The sequence below is a fragment of the Episyrphus balteatus genome, chromosome 1, assembly GCF_945859705.1.
Source record: "Episyrphus balteatus chromosome 1, idEpiBalt1.1, whole genome shotgun sequence".
Classification (NCBI taxonomy): Eukaryota; Metazoa; Arthropoda; class Insecta; order Diptera; family Syrphidae; genus Episyrphus; species Episyrphus balteatus.
In genome coordinates this window covers 11,016,603-11,035,468 of record NC_079134.1, presented here as the reverse complement: position 1 = coordinate 11,035,468, position 18,866 = coordinate 11,016,603, and the positions used below count along the sequence as shown (strand labels likewise).

General features: G+C 31.6%; 2 protein-coding genes across 3 annotated transcripts; both read right to left on the bottom strand.

Moving 5' to 3' along the window:
* Positions 1-1,102: 1,102 nt before the first annotated feature.
* LOC129905874 (uncharacterized) lies at positions 1,103-1,984 on the bottom strand. Its single transcript, XM_055981500.1, has 4 exons — positions 1,855-1,984; positions 1,632-1,796; positions 1,402-1,569; positions 1,103-1,339 (listed from the first exon to the last, which is right to left on the bottom strand). The coding sequence occupies exons 1-4, from the start codon at positions 1,906-1,908 to the stop codon at positions 1,169-1,171; spliced, it is 558 nt and encodes a 185-aa protein (XP_055837475.1). The 5' UTR covers positions 1,909-1,984; the 3' UTR covers positions 1,103-1,168.
* A 2,232-nt stretch (positions 1,985-4,216) lies between these two features.
* Positions 4,217-17,137, bottom strand: LOC129921170 (voltage-dependent anion-selective channel). 2 transcript variants are annotated; one of them, XM_056002874.1, is made up of 4 exons: positions 16,980-17,137; positions 5,154-5,473; positions 4,854-5,081; positions 4,217-4,775 (listed from the first exon to the last, which is right to left on the bottom strand). In XM_056002874.1, exons 2-4 carry the CDS (start codon positions 5,471-5,473, stop codon positions 4,475-4,477), a joined length of 849 nt encoding a protein of 282 aa, XP_055858849.1. In that variant the 5' UTR covers positions 16,980-17,137; the 3' UTR covers positions 4,217-4,474. The 2 variants fall into 2 exon arrangements, with proteins under 2 accessions (XP_055858849.1, XP_055858850.1); XM_056002875.1 differs by lacking the exon at positions 16,980-17,137 and adding an exon at positions 5,648-5,666.
* Positions 17,138-18,866: the final 1,729 nt, after the last annotated feature.

The window sequence follows — 18,866 nt, the reverse complement described above, 5'->3', positions numbered from 1 at the left end:
ATAAAGATATTTGCTCAAGTGAATTATGAACTTGATTTGAGTTGATAGCAAAATTGTAAACAAAAAGATCGAACGATAAATAAAAAAAACACATCGTTCATAATAGAGATTCACATTACCAAAATTCATTTTCGATAATCGACAAAAGTTGTATATCGATAGACAAACGACACTCGCAATAAAGGCCTAAGCTAGCGAAACACTCATCACCGATCAGAAAGTAACTAGCGGGATAATTGTTTAGCTAATTTAGAGGAGGATATCTTGAATACAGATTTTCATGGGAATGTTTCCCTTATTTCAAACTAACCAAACAAATTTCACAAAACTTTTTCCCATTTTGGGAACTTGGTTATCACGTTTCATCTTCGAAATTGGGAAAAAAATCCCTACTGAAAATTTGTTTGTTTAAATTTAACGGTACATTACAATAAAATATTTGAAATCCAATGCATACAAAATTAAATTATTCCACCTCGTCAAGTTTATACGGGGTAACAGTTTGTTGGTATCTAAGGGTTTGGACCTATGTGAGCTGCGAAAAGAATTAAAATATTTTTGTATGTTAGTGTGACTTTTTCAGAGAGGAAAATGAAGTACGTGAGAGATTCGCGATTGGAAAATTATCTTCACAAATGTTTATCACCTATGTGATTATTGGTTACAGAACAAGGATATTGGAGTCGGTTGAAATAGAGGTGGTAATAACACAGTAAAAATAAAACTCTCGAGAACCTTTCAACAAGACTAAATGGTGAGAAAGTCGAAAGCTCCATGATGGCGCAGCCAGAAGAAGTCAACAATCTGATGACAAAATGAGATCAAGAGCTGGGGTGTACTAAATGCAATGAATACGTGAAAGCCAGCCAGAAGAATACGTGAAAATAAAAACGGTTATCATAAAAAGTATTCGTATTTTAACGACAGTGATAAATTAAAAATGAACACTCGGGTGTATACGTACTTTTTATGATCAATACGGTCAATAAATTCATCGCGTAAGGAAACGGAGGATGAAGTGAAGGGAAGGTTGGGTATTTCGTGGGTCTAATGTTTGTGTAAATGATTTATAGCATCTTTACTTTACATATTTTAATGTATTTGCTCCCAACTACTTTCACCTATTAAATACAAATATTAATGTTTCTTAACGTTATATCATTAATTCTCAATTGAAGACATCAAATTGAATCTCAGCACAAGCTCTTCGGTCTGTCGATTCGTCGCTCTTCTTGTGAAACAAGAGAATCATCCTATACCTTGAGTTCAATTCTACTCCAGTCAAATGTTTCATAAAATAATCATGATTTATTCGTGGCAATTCAAAATCAAAAAGACCCTAAAATAGAAACAGAAAATTAGTTAGAAATTTACAGCTATATTTGCAATTTTCATTTTTACCATCTCATGACCACACGTTGATCCACTCATAGCTTGTGATACCATATGCCATATTCCCGAGGCATCATTTCGAAATTTGTCACAATGTAGTTCAGTAATAACATGTTCTATTTTATGTTCACATGGTGGTGGATCATCAATTGAGCATTTATAAACCATGATTGTTAACTAAGAGGAATATATCACACAGATGAATTTTATTTAAACTCAATTTCAATCACAGAGCACACCTCCTTATCGCGTGTATCAATTGATCGCACAAGATACTTCCCATAAATGTGATCAATGTATCCATCATCATTGAAATCATAATGAACTTCTTGAATTTCTATAGGCCATTCTTCACCAATCGGAGAGTATTCAAAACAATTGTCGAATTTTGTGATATTTATATCCTTTATTTAAAAAAAATAGTCTTAGTATCCGATTAACCATAAATTCAAGTCAACTCACCAATTCAATAGATAGTTGCACTAACCCAAAAATTAACCACAATATTAAACGCATTTTTCAGTTGGATCTATAAACAGATTTAACGTAACTGAAGTATCTTGGGAATATGTCTCATTTTAATAGAAACATTCAGTTTTAAATGTAATTTGTCAGATATAAAATATCAATTATGCACACGGAAATTATGGTTCATATGTGCAATTAATTGTATCTATTGTGCACAATTTGCGGTTAAACTTAAACCACAAAATTGTATATTTCATAAAATAATGAATGATTTGACCAGAGAAAAAAAATGTTGAAAATTATATATTTAATCACTTTTCGATATTAGTGACTTAGTTAACAAGAGCGTAATAGTGAATCTATAGGTCAATAGAACATTATTATTTGTTTAAAAATGCTTGTAGGTAGGTACCTCGTATAAGCCCTTTTAAAGGTAAGCATTTATTTAAATAAATTTTACTTTCGTGGTAAATTCACACTCGCACTTAAATGTTGATATATAAATGTCAGGAATAGTTCTGTGTGGTCAAAAATTTGCGCTTCCTTCCAAAACGTTCACCCACTTATAAACACTCTTGGCAAGCGTATTCAGGGGCCCTATTTTGTAAAACGATTATCGTTGAAACTACTTCGTTTTCGTTGAAATGCGACTACGTATTAAGATAATCGTTTTACTTCAACGATACTCGTTTATCTTTACGACTGCCATTTACCTATCGTTTAGTTTTCGTTTATCTGTCATAATATTATTGCGTTTGCTGGTAGAATTCATGTGAGCCTCAAAAAAATACATTGTTCGGTTAAGTTTGGCCAAACGACTTCCTCGTTTTACATAATCGCTCTTTGTCGTCACTATCCTTTACTTCAGCATCGTTGACTTGACGCTCGTTTCGTATTACGACCCCCAGGATCGTCATCATAACTGTTTGTAGTGGTCTCACGTCCGCCACTTTACATTCAACTAGATTTGTTCTATTTTTCAAATAGTAAACAAAGATACGTATACGCCCGAGTGACCATTCAATCAATAAAAAAGAAAACTTAAAAGACGTGAATCTGAGCATACAAAAAGTTAATCTAGGACTACAAGTTCAACTTAGTTCAACGCGTTGACGTTCTGACCCTCTGAATACAATGGTGTAGCTGTAGCTTGTAGCGCAAGTTGAAGAATTCTCAAGTTTAACCTCAGCTGTAGCCTACTTTTTTATGGTTTTCCCTCAACAAAATGATAGTACTACAAGCTACAGCTACATTTGCTCCATTGTATTCAGCCATGTAAAATGACGTCAAAATCATTCCCAAGTGTCCACAAAATATGCTGTCAACGCATTGACACTATCACACTTGCGCTGACACAAAATTTTAGGATTCGACTTAACAGCGCAATGACCATAATTTTTTTGGTGACGTCAGTGATGCGTTCTTTTATTCGACGATGTTAACTATTGTTAACAATAGTTAACTTTCATCGTTCCTAAATGAGAAAAAAGTTACAAAGTGTAACATCGTGACGTCACAACATCGTTCCTAAATCCAGTGTTGAAGTGTCAAATAGTTACATTTTGTTACTTTTTCCAACTCAGCTTCTGGACTTGAGTTTCAATGTTAATCTGTCAAACACAACTAAATGGGGAAGAGAGGGGATGATGTGAGAAGAGAATTTCTTGTTTGTTTCCATATTTGAAATTATTGAATGCATATTTTTGTTTCAATTTGCTTAGAATTCAATTAAAAAGAATTATTTCAGTACCAAATTAATTTTTTCTTGTTTATTCATTCATAAAATTAATCTCAAAAATTTTTCTTTTGACAGATCAACAAAATGTAACATTTAGTCGTTCCTAAATCAAAGTTAACATTTTGTAACAAAATGTAACAAAAACAAATACAACGATTTTTTTGACATAACAACAATAGTTAACATTATTCAATAAAAGAACGGACCACAGGCGTCGCTATTTATACACTTTAAGCGAATCTTTATGATTGGGAATACTTCGCTCAGCGAATTCAGCGAGTTCGCTTTTAAGTTCAACTCTCTAAGTTGACACTCCCAAGTTGTGACAGCCTACAAAAAGAAATTCGAACCGCTTCGAGCGCTGGCTAGTACCAAATTCTCAAACACAATTAGATGCTTTTTACTCGGAGAAACGAAACATAAAATGTCTGATAAATACTCTAATCGAAAAGTTATTTTGTACTTCTAAAATATATTTTTTTTAATAAGAAATAGCGACCATCTAAACAAAAGACAAAGAACCCACATTTACACAAAGAAAGAAAAATAAAACGTAATTTTTTTGGGGCTTTTAATATTGTAGGCAGTTCGTTTTTTTTATTTGTTTTTATTTAAATTTTTAAATTTTGTCTTTAGGTCTTAACAAACAAAAAAAGTTCCCTTCTCTCCGTTCAAGGTGATCCCTTTCCCGCATATCTCACACAATTTAAATTCTCTCTTTATACTGATTTTTCTGTCTTTTCTGTTTTATTTAGTTTTAACATTATAGTTTTTATTTTTCTTTGTTTATTAATTTTCTTGTTTGTTTTTATTTTATTACTGCTAGAGACTGTTTTATTCTTTGATGTTATGTTGATTTTTTTGTTGTGAGCATTTTTAGGCTTCCAACTCTAGAGCAACACCGATCTTGTGACCGCCAGCATTAAAGTTCTTGCCATCGATCAAAGTGGAAAGAGTAAGAGTGATGCCATCACGAAGTTTTTGTTGGTAGCCGAGACCAACTTGGCTATTGTTGTTAACCTTGGCGCGGACGGCGGCATCCTTGTCCAATTGGTATTTAGCGCCGAGACCGAATTTGGTGGCGTTGGAGCCCGAAGTCCAGGACAATTGTACACCGCAGTCCAATTTGTCGGAGCACTTCTGGAACACTGAGCCACTGAATTCTTGGCCATCGTTCCTATAAAACGATCGATAAAAGAAAAATATGTTAAAATAGATCATTTACAAAGTTATAATTGAAAAAAAAAAAACTTACACAGCTGTGTGGAGGACAAAATCGTTGGTGGTGTAGCCCAAGGCAAAGTTGTTGGTGGTGATCTTTGATTTTTGGGTATCGAAGGCGGTTTGGTAACCAGCCAACCATCCCTGGTAGCCGAATACGGCAGCAGCATTAACCAATGGACCAGCCAAGTCAACGTTGACATCGGAATCAACCTTGACATTCTCTTGGCCATAGGCGACCTTGAATTTGCCGTTCTTGTTGCTATAAAACGAAAAAATGCAACAGTCATAAATTGATAATTTGAATTTTAATAAATCTTAGCTCAAAACTTACCCAGATTGTGGAGCAAAGGTACCTTCGAAAGAGATTTTCAATCCCTTTGCGCCTTGATCTTGCATGGCAACCTCAGTGAACAAGGTGTTGTCTGTGTTCCATTTCTCGGTCAATGTTAAACCATAATCACTGATTTTGTACTTGGTTTCCAGGGAACCGAAAACTTTTCCAGAATCCTGATTTGAGTGACCGGATGTGTTGAATTCAATACCAGATGATGTCTTGGTCTTGCAGTCCAATTTCCACAAGCCAAAATGATAACCCTTGCCGAAGACATCGCGGGCTTGTTTGCCAAGATCTGAGTATGATGGAGGAGCCATCTAAAAATACAATAAAATATAATTTATTAATAAAAAGAAGCAATTAATAAGGAAATGCAAAAAAATATCAAACTTGGAGTGAATAAAATAAAAAAAATTGATTATTTTTGTCAGAAACAAACCAGGTGCCGAATAAATCTAAAATGAGCTCAATGAGGAAAAAAAAATACACACCTACGAGCTTCAACTAAATTCTTTTTTATATTTATATGATGAACTAGCTAAAATAAGCTTGATATAAAGACAAAATATTATACAAAAAAAAAAAAAATACAATATAAAAAAAAATAATTGGAAGAATTTTGAGCAAAATTTAAAAGGACACTTAAAATTGAAACACGAACCAGTGCTTTGGCTCGACGTTCCTCCTGTTTGCGCTCATAGTCAGGGTCTGGGTCGGGCGATATGTGATGCCATATTATTTTATACAATGTGACCATTTTGCAATGTGCTTTGAGTTGTGTGAGTGTTTTAATAGATTAGAGAAAACAATAATAATAATAAGCTTATGTTAGAAGATAGCTCATTAAATTACCAGACTTGAATAAAAACAAAAGCTTCTATAGTAATGACATAATTACAAACTATATTACATACATAGCTACTTTCAGCAAATATTCATACATCCAACTCGTTTGATTTAAAATGTTTTATGACTTAATTGAATGATCCAACAATAAATTTTAAGACAATGTCCACCTTTAGAAAACATTTTCCCCATTAAAAATCAGTAAAATTTGAAGTCGTATAATTTAAAAATTTCCCTTTTTAAATGGCGACTATAAGTCTAATGGATCGTGAATAAATTGGGCCTAAGTTCTACAAAAATTTTTACGTGACAGCTTACACAAAAAAATGGTTTATGTTCATCTTGAATATTTAAGTTTCGTTTCGGGAAATCGTCACGTGAGTTCTTCTTTGTCCTATAAGCCAAAAACTTAACTTTTCAGGAGAGCTTCAAAGTGGTGGTGAGCCTAATCACAGTGATTTGTGTGTTTTTTGAAAGATTAGATATTTACCCAGCAAGCAATTTGCATGTTATGGTTTTTCAATATTGATTTAATTGAGTTTAAAAAAAAGTAGTAAAATAGACTAGGACACATGTCCATACAGTTACAGACACATGAAAAACCAAAGCTAAAAATTTTTTCTCCAACGGAATTTGTATTGAATATAGGACGCATAGACGCACGGACGGAATTGCGAGACCCACTTTTTCGGAATTCTCCATTATCGTAATGTTGGTTTTGATTAAAACCTCAAATTTTTTTTTCGACACGAAACCAATACTTGCCCTATAGAGCAAGTAAAAATTAGGAATTATTGAAATCGAAACTCAATACATTCTTTATAAGAGTTTACAAAAAAAATGTATAATTAGGTAACGTGTTTATAAAGTTAAAAATAAATGAAAGGTTATAAAATTGGACATCTTTGCTGTTATGCATGCAGAAAGTACATGGATCATGTCCTTTTTTTTCATTAAAGATTGTTACATTAGTATTAAGCAACGATACTTTTGGCAATGGCTTCAAAATTTGAATATTTCGCCTCTTCCTAAGAGGAGCTAATATGATAATATTTTGTGTGAAAAATATAACTTCATTGGATAGAGGACATTTAAGCACAAATTTTGCATAATTATAAAGCCAGTATTTGTCCTACTGCATACAAAAATGTATATAGGACAAATAAACATAAAATTGACATCTTCAACCTTCACCACTTCATTAAAAGCTCCAAATGGTTTAATTAGTGAGGAATTTCCTTGCAAAATCATATTATCACAACGGACCAATAAGTGGGCTAAGTGTGTAGGTCGTTTTCCTGACAGCCATTTCTACCTAACCTAACCTGAGCATAAAATTCACCGAAAAAATTTGGTCTATAGAATAAAATCATTTTTTTGTGGGACAAATTACTCACGTGACGAAATTACCATGAATGGCTTTCAAAGAATTTTAATTGGTTCTCATTTTCGACAAAAAGTTTTGAAAGTTTTAACGAAAATCCAGCTAGATTCAAATTATTACCCCACATCGTTCCTAACATAGTGAGGTTTTAAAAACTCTGTTCACTTAGAATGAAGAGTTTTAAGCCAGAAGAAGGTTAATTTTTGTTGGACTCATTTAGTTATCATTATGATGTAGATACGGATTGACTTAAAATAAAATGCACGACTGGGTCGCACGAACTTGCTCTTAGAGTTAAAGTTGCTTAAATTTTTAAGACTTTTTATATAGAAATTTGGAAAAAAAAATAAAATTCGTTTAAAAAAAAAAATAAAATAAAATCTGAAATTGTATTGCCTGCCAAAACAAGTATGCAGTTTTGATTGATATATTAACATGCATTTTTAGAAAAAAAAATTTCAAAATCGTTAGAGCCGTTTTTTAAAAAACTAGTTTTTTATAAATATTTTTTTGGAAAAAAAGTTTTAAAATAAAATTGGTATGCCATTTTGTAGAAATCACTAACCAACATCTAAAAACAAAATTTCAAAAAAATTCAATGTCCCGTTTTCGAAAATTTGATTTTTCAAAAAAAAATTTTCAAAATTTTTTAAAAATCCAAAACTTATTTTTTTGAAAATTTTATTTTTGGTTTATATTTAAATTGTATAAATGCTTCTTCACAAAAAGTTTCGTTGAAATCGAATATGCAGTTTCGGAGATAATCGGATTTGAAAAAAACGGTTCTATGGCAGGTACCGTTAATAATGATTTTCGAAAAAAAAATTTTCCATAAAACGATAGACCTTAGCTTAAAACTAACATTTGAATTTTTTAAACAAAATCGTTGGAGCCGTTTTCAAGATATTTCAATTTTACTAAAATCGGTATATGACAAGTACCGTTATTTTTGGTCCAAAAAAATTAATTCCAAAAACCCCTCTGGAGAGTCGCCAAATAACGCTACATACCAAGTTTGGCATCAATCGGCCCATCCGTTTAGGCTGTAGCTTCGTTTACAGACAGACAGACTGACAGACTGACAGACAGACAGACGGACTTCCGGGACCCACTTTTTTGGCATTGTCTACCATCGTAATGTCATGGAAAAATGTTATCTCAACTTTTTTTTTTTGTACGAATGCATAACTTGATATATAGTACCTATATCGCAAGTAAAAATAAGTAGATAGATAGATAAGTTCTTTATTTTTTCAATTTTCTTATAAGTACAATATTTCATATTAAAGGAAATACAAAGCATGGCTTTATAAGCCGTCTGCCGAAAAAAAAACTAATTAAACAAAAAAAAAAAAAAAAAAAAAAAAAAAACAATATTTGAGTAAAAAGAGAGAATATTTTCATAGTTAAAAATATGTAAATATAAATATTAAAGAAAATAAAAAAATGTAAAAAAAACCATAAATTTTGATAGCAACTGACATACAAAAGGGGAAACCACCTTTTTTTGGAATTTATACATATGTGTTCGTTTTGCATTCATTCTTCAGGGAATGGTTGTTAATCATGATTTTAAAAGTTGCTTTTTATTACTCTGTCACTAAGCATAAAACTTTTACAGCAGCTAATTTTGGAATTTAATAAGGTTTATAGTAACCATTTGTTAACTGAGACCTGTGGACTCTTCATCACATAGAAGAGACGATTATGTATCTAAATTGATCTAAAAACTGTTACTGCATTTAAAATCGATTGCAAACATCACAACCAATGTAGGTTCAGCTACGTTATGATGGAACGCTCCTTCTAACGTTTCTTTTTGGATCTTTTCAGAAAGCCAAGCTGCTTTCAAATCTATTGCATTTGCCTCTACAAAATACATCACCGTCCAACGCTCTTTGAGGTAGTTCAATTCAACATTCATTTCTCGCGGTTGCCGGTTCAGAGATATTTCAGGTAATTGTAAGAGTCGCAGCACACCACAGACTTTCTTTTAATCAATACGAAAATTTATGAAAATCCGCACTATCGATCGATTGAAAAGTTTGTTGTGATACACAATTTTCTACAAACATAAATATATTTTAAGTATAAGTATGTATTTTGTAACTTAGGCGACTATTTCGTCAGCCGAGGTTGCGCAAATTAGCAGCCTTACACGACCTAACTATCGGTCGATAAAAGTATGTAGTATGCGAAGGTTTTAAGGCGCAAGAACTTGCCAACAAAGTATAAACAGAGCGGCAGAAATGTATCTCCCTTTTTGGAATTTGGAACATTGTTTGAAAATAGCGACACAAAATTGACAGACAGAATAAGTAGTATGTCTCGACCATAAAGTGAGATAATTGGCACGTTCAGGAAATATTAGGCACTAAATATTTAGGCAACGTCATTTTCTGAACGGAAATTTGAGTAAATTGACTAAATTAGTTTGGATATGATGTTATTGTCAAATTTCGAAATTTAATTAAGACCGCATGGGGCAGACACCGAATTTAACTTTACTTTAATAAATAAATATATTAATTATAACCGATAATGCACTTTTAACTCGTTTTTCACACAAATAAATTCAATTTTGCTAACGAAATTCTGTAATTAAAAACAATCAGCTGTCATGTTGACAAAAAAAACTTTCCTAGATTTTTAGGTAAAATTTTCTTGCCTAATTTTCCAGTTAGCTTTCCAATAAAATTACCTAAATTGGAAGGATTTTTTTTTGACAGTTGACCAATCAGAGGCCGAGAAATTACCTAAATATTTAGCCCCTAATGTTTCTGAACCTGCCCATTTTCATTCTTCTTCTGTTTTAGTAACCTAATTTATAACAAATTATAACAAATGGGGTTGAAAAGTGTCATATGATAATCAATTTTGTTTGATTTGACAGTCAACTCATTATGTTTGACAACAAGTCATAATGTTCTCTTCGCCATGAATGCCTGAAAGCCGTGCGTACTTTGGGACGGCGAACTTAAGCCCTCATCAGACAATATTTTGTTTACTTTTATGGCGTTTTTAATTGGCAATCCGGAATTGTTCTTCGATTCGGAATCCCAATTGAACAGTTTTTTTTTATTCCAAAGAATCTGAAGTTTGGTTTGAATGTATTGGTTGAGTTTAACATGTGCCACATATATGTGTATTCGCTCCAAACTTCATTTGTTTTTGTGCTGCAAACATTTTGTACTGCTGACATTTAAATCTATGAATGTGTGAGTGATTCTGCTTCTGATTCTGTTTTTAAAACCAGAAGAGAAATTCTCTTTTTTTCAGAATCAGAACTGTCAGTTTTGCCCAATTGAACGCATTCAGATTGCTTATTTTTGCTTCCAGATTGCCAATTAAAAACGCCATTAGTTTCAACCGAAATAGAAACATTTTTACAATTGTTTGACAGTCGAATGAGTATGTGTATGCTTTTGAGTAAAAACCAAAGGTGCCTTTATGTACTTTGAAATCGTTTCTAACAACCTGCACGCATTATAAACAAACAGCACAAAAAAAAAAATGTCAGTTTAAATGTTCTATGGAATAGGTACAAATTTCATGATAAGATTAGAGTTCATTGTTACTACCTTAAAAACAAAAATTATCAGTTTTCGTGACTTAGTCATTATGATTTTAAATTACAATTAATTATATCCTATCTACTATAATCTTATCAAAGTCAAACCTATTGTGATTTATTTTCAAACCTAACAAAAAATTTCATCATACAAAAACGAAACACTATTTGAATGAAAAATAAAACAGGAAAGCTTTTTTTTTTTGATAATCAATTCACAATCTAATCGCTTAATAGCTCAATAGCAATCTGATGCCAACTAGAAAATGCTAGAAAATGAAATCGAAATCTCAGTCAGCAATATTCAATGTCATTTAAATGATGGTCAAGGTCTAAGAGAAACAAATGAGTTAAGTCTACAGTCACATTAATCTCAATGGGTCATTGACCAGACAATCGTTCACATACCTACATACAAATTCTATCGGCACTGATCATAATGTTTACATACATACGCATATCGAATCGGTGACGACGTAACAACAAAAAACAAGAAAATGCATCGAAATCGACGCAGACAGAATTATAAGTTTTTCCCCTTTTTCTATTAAGATACAATAAATGTATCTCAATTCTCAACCCATGCGGCGAAACGATCGGTATATCAATGTATGTTTTGATCAATTCTTTTAATGTGCCTCACGCGTCGTTAACGGCAATACAAGTTTATAAATAAAATTAATTACCCGTTGGTGACGTTTAATACATAGCGTTTTGTTTTCTTTTTTTTTTTATTTTTGCTAAATTATTTTTTCTAGTCGAATTCACACAGCATATCATTGGTTGGTTTTATTTTTCTCGTAGATTCTTCAAAATAAAACATGAGAAAGGAAAAACTTTTATTATTGGCAAAAGAATTTAGCAAATTTGTTTGCACTGCAGACAATCGGGAAATTTTTGTTTGTTTAAAATAAGAGATCTTTTAAACATTCCCAAGGTTAAATTATATTAGATTAGATATTTATTTTCATTTTCTTTTTTATTTATTTGAGAATATGTTTACAAGAGGTGTTAATTAGGTGTTAAATGCAAAAAAATTAATTTTACACTCGTATTTTCAAAATTGTGAGCAAATTAACAAATTGTTAAGCTACGAGACTATCAATAAACTTTGATATAAGAATTTGTTGCAACCTGGTTGCTTCAGGCGAACAAAATTTCCTAAAGAGGCACTTGTTAGCCTGCTTCGTAATAAATGGTATTTTTAAATTAATAAAAATGTGCCACTACCTTTAAAGTAGTAGTGACATAAAAACTGGACAAGTTTATGTACATTTTCAGTTTGATAAAAAATAGTTTTCCTTAATCCAACTGTTCAACTTGATAGGTACATAAATTATGGATTACCAAAAAGAGGTAGAAAGCAATTAAAGTGCTGAAGATGGTGCTAACGGAAATAAATTTCAATTTCGATCCACCCTAAATAATGTAACCCCTGAATGTCGTCAATATTAGACAATCGTGCCTGAACATTAGTATTACATATATCGCTCCACGATATTTAATAAAAAATTTTATACATAACTACTTCTAATGTGTTTGTTCTCTTTTGCAAAGTATTTTTTATTAGTTTTTGTATTAGCTTTTCAGAAAAAGCAATTTTAGTTATTGATTTAACCCACTTCAGATGAAAATCGAAGTGATTCACTGATTTTCGTTTAAATAATAGATGTTACTGCCGCCAAACAGTCTACAATTTCGTCGCATAGAACACATTCGAAATGAAAATATTGAAAATGGAGAAAACCTTAACCTACTTATTTTTACGCAATAAAAATTAATATGTTACGAATACTTCAAAAGAGTTAAGCATAAAACACATGCAAGTACAAAAAAATATTTCACATCTAGTTTTCGATTTCGGTGATATTTTCCCTTTCTGTGATATTTTCAAATAAGAAGAAATTTCACAGCCTCACGCTTTCGATTCTTGTCATTAAATAAATGACAAAATCTTTTCACATGATGAATTTTTTATCACAGTCAATTGCCTTGGTTATCTCGGTATCATTCTCTTTACTCGAATGATTAGAACTAAAAAATACTAGTTTCACTGTTGGTTTGTATGGTTTCAAAGATAACTATGTTATATCACAAATAGATAACGGTAGACACAGGTAATGAACAAAATATCACGATGCGGTAAAACCTAACATAAAATTGTTGAATGAAAAAAGAATCAATACATAACATTAGAAGATAATTTCCACAATCAATTTTACTTTGGGCATCAATGGATTATGTCGAATTCCTTTCAATTTTTTGAATCGCCTCAAAAAAATCGAATTTTTGGTGTTAAAAAGGAACATGAAAACAGACTGAATTCTTTTTGCGATTGTATGTGTGTCATTTGACAACAATCTTTACACGAACGTCTAGCTGAAACCAAAACAATTTCTGCAAAATAAAACCAGAGATTCCTTTGATCAATAATTTTGTTTATTTTCTTCGGTAATATATATTTATTTTAATCAGAATCAAAGGGAAATTGCAGTTATTATTAAGATCTGAGTGAATATGAAGTAGAAGGTTATTATTTTGGCCGTATGCTGTGGTTTTACAGAGAAAAAATTTTCTGACGACAATTACGAGAAGAAAAGTCACAGTAATTTGACTTTTTGACAAGAGCTATGCCAGAAAAAAATATATTTTGATCGCACATTGTTTTTTTTTTATTTATTTCATATTTTTCCGCAATAAAAATACGATATTCAATTAAAATTTACTCTTTATTTGAAGTTGGTGTTCTCAAATAAACAAACAACACGAAGAAAACTTTCAGCTTGACGTTTGAGAAATGTCAAATGTTCCAAGTGTGTGTGCAAATCCGTGTAAATCTCTCAAAAAAGAGGGATTAAAAAAAATTCGAATTCTGCTTCGTTTGAGGCGAATTTTTTTTCTATGGAACATGATTTTCAGAAAAAATTCGCTTCGAGATCGCCGAAAATTCGATTTTTCAATTGAAAGGAATTCGACATTAGATTGACCTTGACCCACCATTTGCTTGATTGTAAGCTTATCTATTACGTAGAGAATCTCACACCTTTTTATTTTTACAATTTATTTGTTTATGAATGAAAATATTCTACATATTTGTTGGTAAATCAGATGTTAAAAATATTTTTGATGGAATATACATATCATACACCGTAATTTTAATGCATCAGATGAATTAGCCTTAATTGACTTTTTATTTTCTCTAATCTAAAAGTTGAGCTCAGAGCAGAGGACAAAAGTTTTCGTTATAAAGAAATAATATAACTTTCAATAATGGTTATTTTGCAAATAAAGATCTGGAGTACTTTTTGGACAGATCTTAAAAATGTGTGAACTTAACCAGAAAAAAATTATAAAATGACGTGGACCAGGGGCCGAATTACAGCATACGTTCGTTAACTATCCCTATCTTTTTCTACTAATTAAATAGAGACAGAAGTATTCAAAAGGTTAACGTATGATCGTAATCGTGTGCCGTGTTTCAACCCCAGGAGAATTGTTTCATTTTTTTTTTCAAAAAAAAGTTCTCACTATCCAGATCATGACGAAAAAAAACCCAATCTATTTTAATTAGTGGAACCCATTAAGTATCTGATACCATTCAAAGCAGAAAAAAAAAGTTTTTTTTAGAAGCATTGAAAGGACACAGCATTGAGAAGATATTTGAGGATTCCAATATTCCTAGCGTGGTTATAAATTAAAACATGGGCTTTGATTGGGCTGGCAAAATCGATCGGTCTATAAGGGCCATTTGCTGAATCGGAACTTAAATAATTTATGTTGAACATAGACTCTTATTCCCTACTTTTTCCCCTGCGTAAACTGTCACATACCTAAGGATTTATGTAGAACTTTAATGCTTAAGTTTCGATTCACCAAACGGGTCTAAATCTTGAATACATACATACATAGGAATAAACGGAAAAAATTGTCATTGGTCATCTTTAATTGCTTTTAAGACTTGTTAGTTTCAAAACAAAAACAGCAAGTATTTTGTTTGAATTTGTTTTGTTTTAAAAATAAATTCAAAAAATGAATAGATACTGAGTTGTAGAAAAAACACGGCTATAATTTAATATTTGTTTGTCATAAAATGTTATTGAAAAAAAGTGATTGAGTAACTTTTGAGGCTAGCCTTTTTTTTTCTTGAAAACGGTTAGTAAAATTTGGATTCCCAACGCTATATTAAACAAGAAAATAAAACAAATGTGATTTTATAACTAACACACAATTTGTTTTATGTTTGCTCAAGAGGAAGTATAAACTCACAATCTTTATGATATGATGTATTGCTAAGCTTTAATTAGTGCCCCAAATTGAATTGTGCAATCGAAAAGATAATTCTCTTAAATGAAGTTCTCTATAGCAACTGGGGCTGTCATGATTCATATGATTTTATTTTTTTTTTCTAGCAACACTTTTCAATGACACTACCTGATATGTACCTCCCTTTCTATATTCTTTCTACAAATATTGAATAACTTTTTAAAATTGTTACAAGGTCTATCAAGAGTATAATAGAAAAAATATTAAATAGAATTAAAAATAAGTGTTTACATTTTGTGTACCTACTTGGGTAGCTACTTAATTTCGTTGCCTTTTTTTATAATAGCTTGACATGCAATAAGTTACACAAACTTCCTTCAAACAAAACTTGCACATTTTGTAACAAAAACGTTCTTTTTGGATGTCAAAGTGAAAAAACAACTGTCGTCACCCTAAAAAATTTGTGTTGCATTTCCCTATAAACAAAAGAAGTCCTTGTCTAGGTTGTTGGCACATTTCATTCAATAATAATTTTAAAACTCGTGTCTTACATAAGAGCAGAACAGAAAACACAACCACCCCGCCCACACCCACAAAAATCAGCTGCGCACATCCCCAATGTATACTACATACTCGTCAAACATGAGAAGAACAATATTTGTGTCTTAGTAACACCTTTTATATCTATTCCATTTCCTCCGAATTATCATTTCATAATAGAAGAGCAGGCAGCAGCTAGCTTTAAAAGCTTGCTGTAACTGCACCCGAGAAGACTTTAGCTAAATAAATAGCAAATGAATCACAATAAAAATGGGGAATCATTTTTAATTTAATATAGCTTTTTACGGCCTTTAATCCAAACAAAAATTTGGCGTCTCGTCCCGGTGTACTTGGACACTTGGACTCATTACTTGACTTATCGTGAGACACCTTGTCAATACGCAAGAATAATTTTTATAAATGTAACCACTTGTAAAGCAAATATTAAATTTGGCCAGGGCTAATGGTACAATTGCAACAGAAAAGCAAGACAACCTTCTTCCCAACATACCTCCTTTTTGTATATTGATTTGCTGACGTCATTAACTGACTGACAGTCCAATCCAAATGAATTTCACAAAAATATATACAAGCCCCACTAAGCTCGCTCCATGGCGCGATTTCTCTTCGGCGAATTGGAAGAAATAAAAAAAAGAATTACATATTCCATCGACAAAGTCAAACGATTTTTTTTTACAGAAGATTAGAAAGAAGTCTCCATGTGACTAGTCGGAAGCAGAATTAGACGTTAGACCCTCATGAGGGACTTAAACTAGTTGTCCCACTTGCAATCATCAATTTTAAAGTACAAAATGGAATAGGTAATTTTTTTTTTTTGATATATCGAATGGAGAAGAGGCAATTCAACGAAGCAGAGAATAAAAAATTTGTTACGTAACAACACATTTACTGGCTCTTATGATTAATGTTGGAGATTTCTTTTTTAATAAATCTTATCACAATCTTATAAGAAAAGCCGGTTCATTAGGAAAAGACAATTAGGCTATTAGAAATTTTGATTACAATTCGATAAAGTTTCATTTGGTTACATGATAAAAATTGATTTTTCTCTCCAAGACTTTTTTTGTATTAATTTTTCTCTACACGATGGTTGTTAATAAAATTTTAAGTGAATTTTACTTTCATAAACTAGAGGCAAAAAAAATAAAAGCAGTATTTTTGAATTAAAGCGAATAAATTTTTATTTAAATTTACTTACTTTTTGAATTAGTTTTTTTAAATTAATTTGCAAAGAGAGGAACACGAGACTGTTATTCGAGCAAACACCGACAGCACAATTAGCACGAACGATTTCGTTCTTCTCTACTAGATTTTTTTGCGAATAAAATTAAATCTACTCCTCTCATGCTCGATTAAATTTGCGAGTGTTAGAATGAGATGAAAGGTGTGTCTGTTTGTCAGGAAATATACTGTGCAAAAGGTGCGAGTGAAATTGGTTCATTGCAGTCAAATAATGGTGGTATCTCTTTTTGGAGCATAGAGAATAAACGTGTTTTGGTGAATGGTGAAAGGAGATGCACGCACAAAAATGGCTGCCAGAAACTACATTATCGACTGATTTGTTATATATTTCTCAACTGCAACTAACTTCATTGTAGAAGTTGTCTTAAAAGTATGCAGTTGAAATTAAAACATTTGAATTAAATAGTTGGCAGTTATTTTTAAAATGTTTAAACAGTTTCCGGTTTGTAGAACCGTTTCTGTCTTGTGTTCCATTAGTTTTGTTCGTTATTTTCCCGCTCCAGGGCTCTCTGTCATGTCAATTAATTTTAAAAAAAAATCAGAGTTTCTCGGGTTTTACAACGAACACCTCAGAGCCTTATGGTGTTTTCGTTTGGTAAAAAAATCAATTTATTTTTTGATCTAAATCTGTCAAAAAAACAATTTTTGGTCTGTTAAACTACAATTAAGTAGTCGCAACAACAGTTTTTTGACAGATTTAGATCAACAAATTAATTGATTTTTTTACCAAACGAAAACACGATTAGTTTCATCAGCTGATTTCTGTTTTGACATTTTTTTCTTTATTTAGTTTCTTATTTCATGAATTTCGTGAAAAATCTCATATTTACGACACAAATTTTGTATCCACAAACGACAAATCACTTTTCGCACTCCAAACAATTTTTTTTTTCTTAAATGACAGCAGCTGATTTGATTTTGATAACTCTGAATTCCGCGCTCTGACAAAGTCTTCTAATACCTAGTTGATGTTTTGGTTAATTTAGTACTATCATCTCATCTACTCATGCTCTTCTTCCCAAGTAGATACGATTTGTATTGAATTCGTTGAAAGTGCGTTGTATTGAAAATCGCTAGTAAACTAATATAAGTACTTTGCCACCTCCCAAAGGAACAGGGCTATTGTAGTTAAAGTTAATAGTCTGTTTTCACTACAGAGCAAATGAGATAATTTCTTCGGAAATTGGGTCAGTTCAAACTTAATTTTTTTCCATGTAGGTATACGATTTGACATTCGAAATGGGATAATTTGCGAAATTATCTCATTTTGGCTCTAGCCTCTAGTGAACACAGGATAAGTAACAACATGTAGTGTCATTTATTTTTATTTAGATATGACATATCGTCGTAAATCAATCCAGTCGACAATGAATTTAAAATTTATGTGTACCTATCACAATAATGGTAAAATCACAATCAAAAATTTATTTATGAAATGTTCGTTATTATTAGGTAATTTATAAAAATGATCTCTTGTATGCGTCTCTGAAAGAACGTTTTTATGTATATTCAAAATGTTTTTCGTGATTTCATATAAGAGTATTTAGCACTTATTTCGTTGGTTGAGAAATTTGTATCGTCATGCTAAGTCAAAACGCCGCTGAATCTTTTCAACAACTAGATTTACCATGCACATTTGTATTGTAAGTTCCGTGCAAATTATGAAGTTTAAAAAAAAATCTCATATAAGAGACCGACTAAATTATCCGCCGATAGGAAGTCTGTAGTTTGCAGGGGCTCTAAGACGGACATAAAATATTTGGCTTTGGAGTTTGGATTATAGTAGGAAATTGGCTATAAAGCTAAGTCTATTTCGATTAGGCCAACTGAAAAAAATACCCCT

Bases quoted from the DNA above. Each gene is read 5' to 3' on its own strand.
- LOC129905874 (XM_055981500.1), bottom strand. From the start codon at position 1,908: ATGCGTTTAATATTGTGGTTAATTTTTGGGTTAGTGCAACTATCTATT. The intron at 1,570-1,631 runs GTGTGCTCTGTG...TATTCCTCTTAG, and splicing joins TTGATACACGCGATAAGGAG to TTAACAATCATGGTTTATAA. The intron at 1,340-1,401 runs GTAAAAATGAAA...TTTCTATTTTAG, and splicing joins CAACGTGTGGTCATGAGATG to GGTCTTTTTGATTTTGAATT.
- LOC129921170 (XM_056002874.1), bottom strand. From the start codon at position 5,473: ATGGCTCCTCCATCATACTCAGATCTTGGCAAACAAGCCCGCGATGTC. The intron at 5,082-5,153 runs GTAAGTTTTGAG...TTCGTTTTATAG, and splicing joins ACCTTTGCTCCACAATCTGG to CAACAAGAACGGCAAATTCA. The intron at 4,776-4,853 runs GTAAGTTTTTTT...ATCGTTTTATAG, and splicing joins TTTGTCCTCCACACAGCTGT to GAACGATGGCCAAGAATTCA.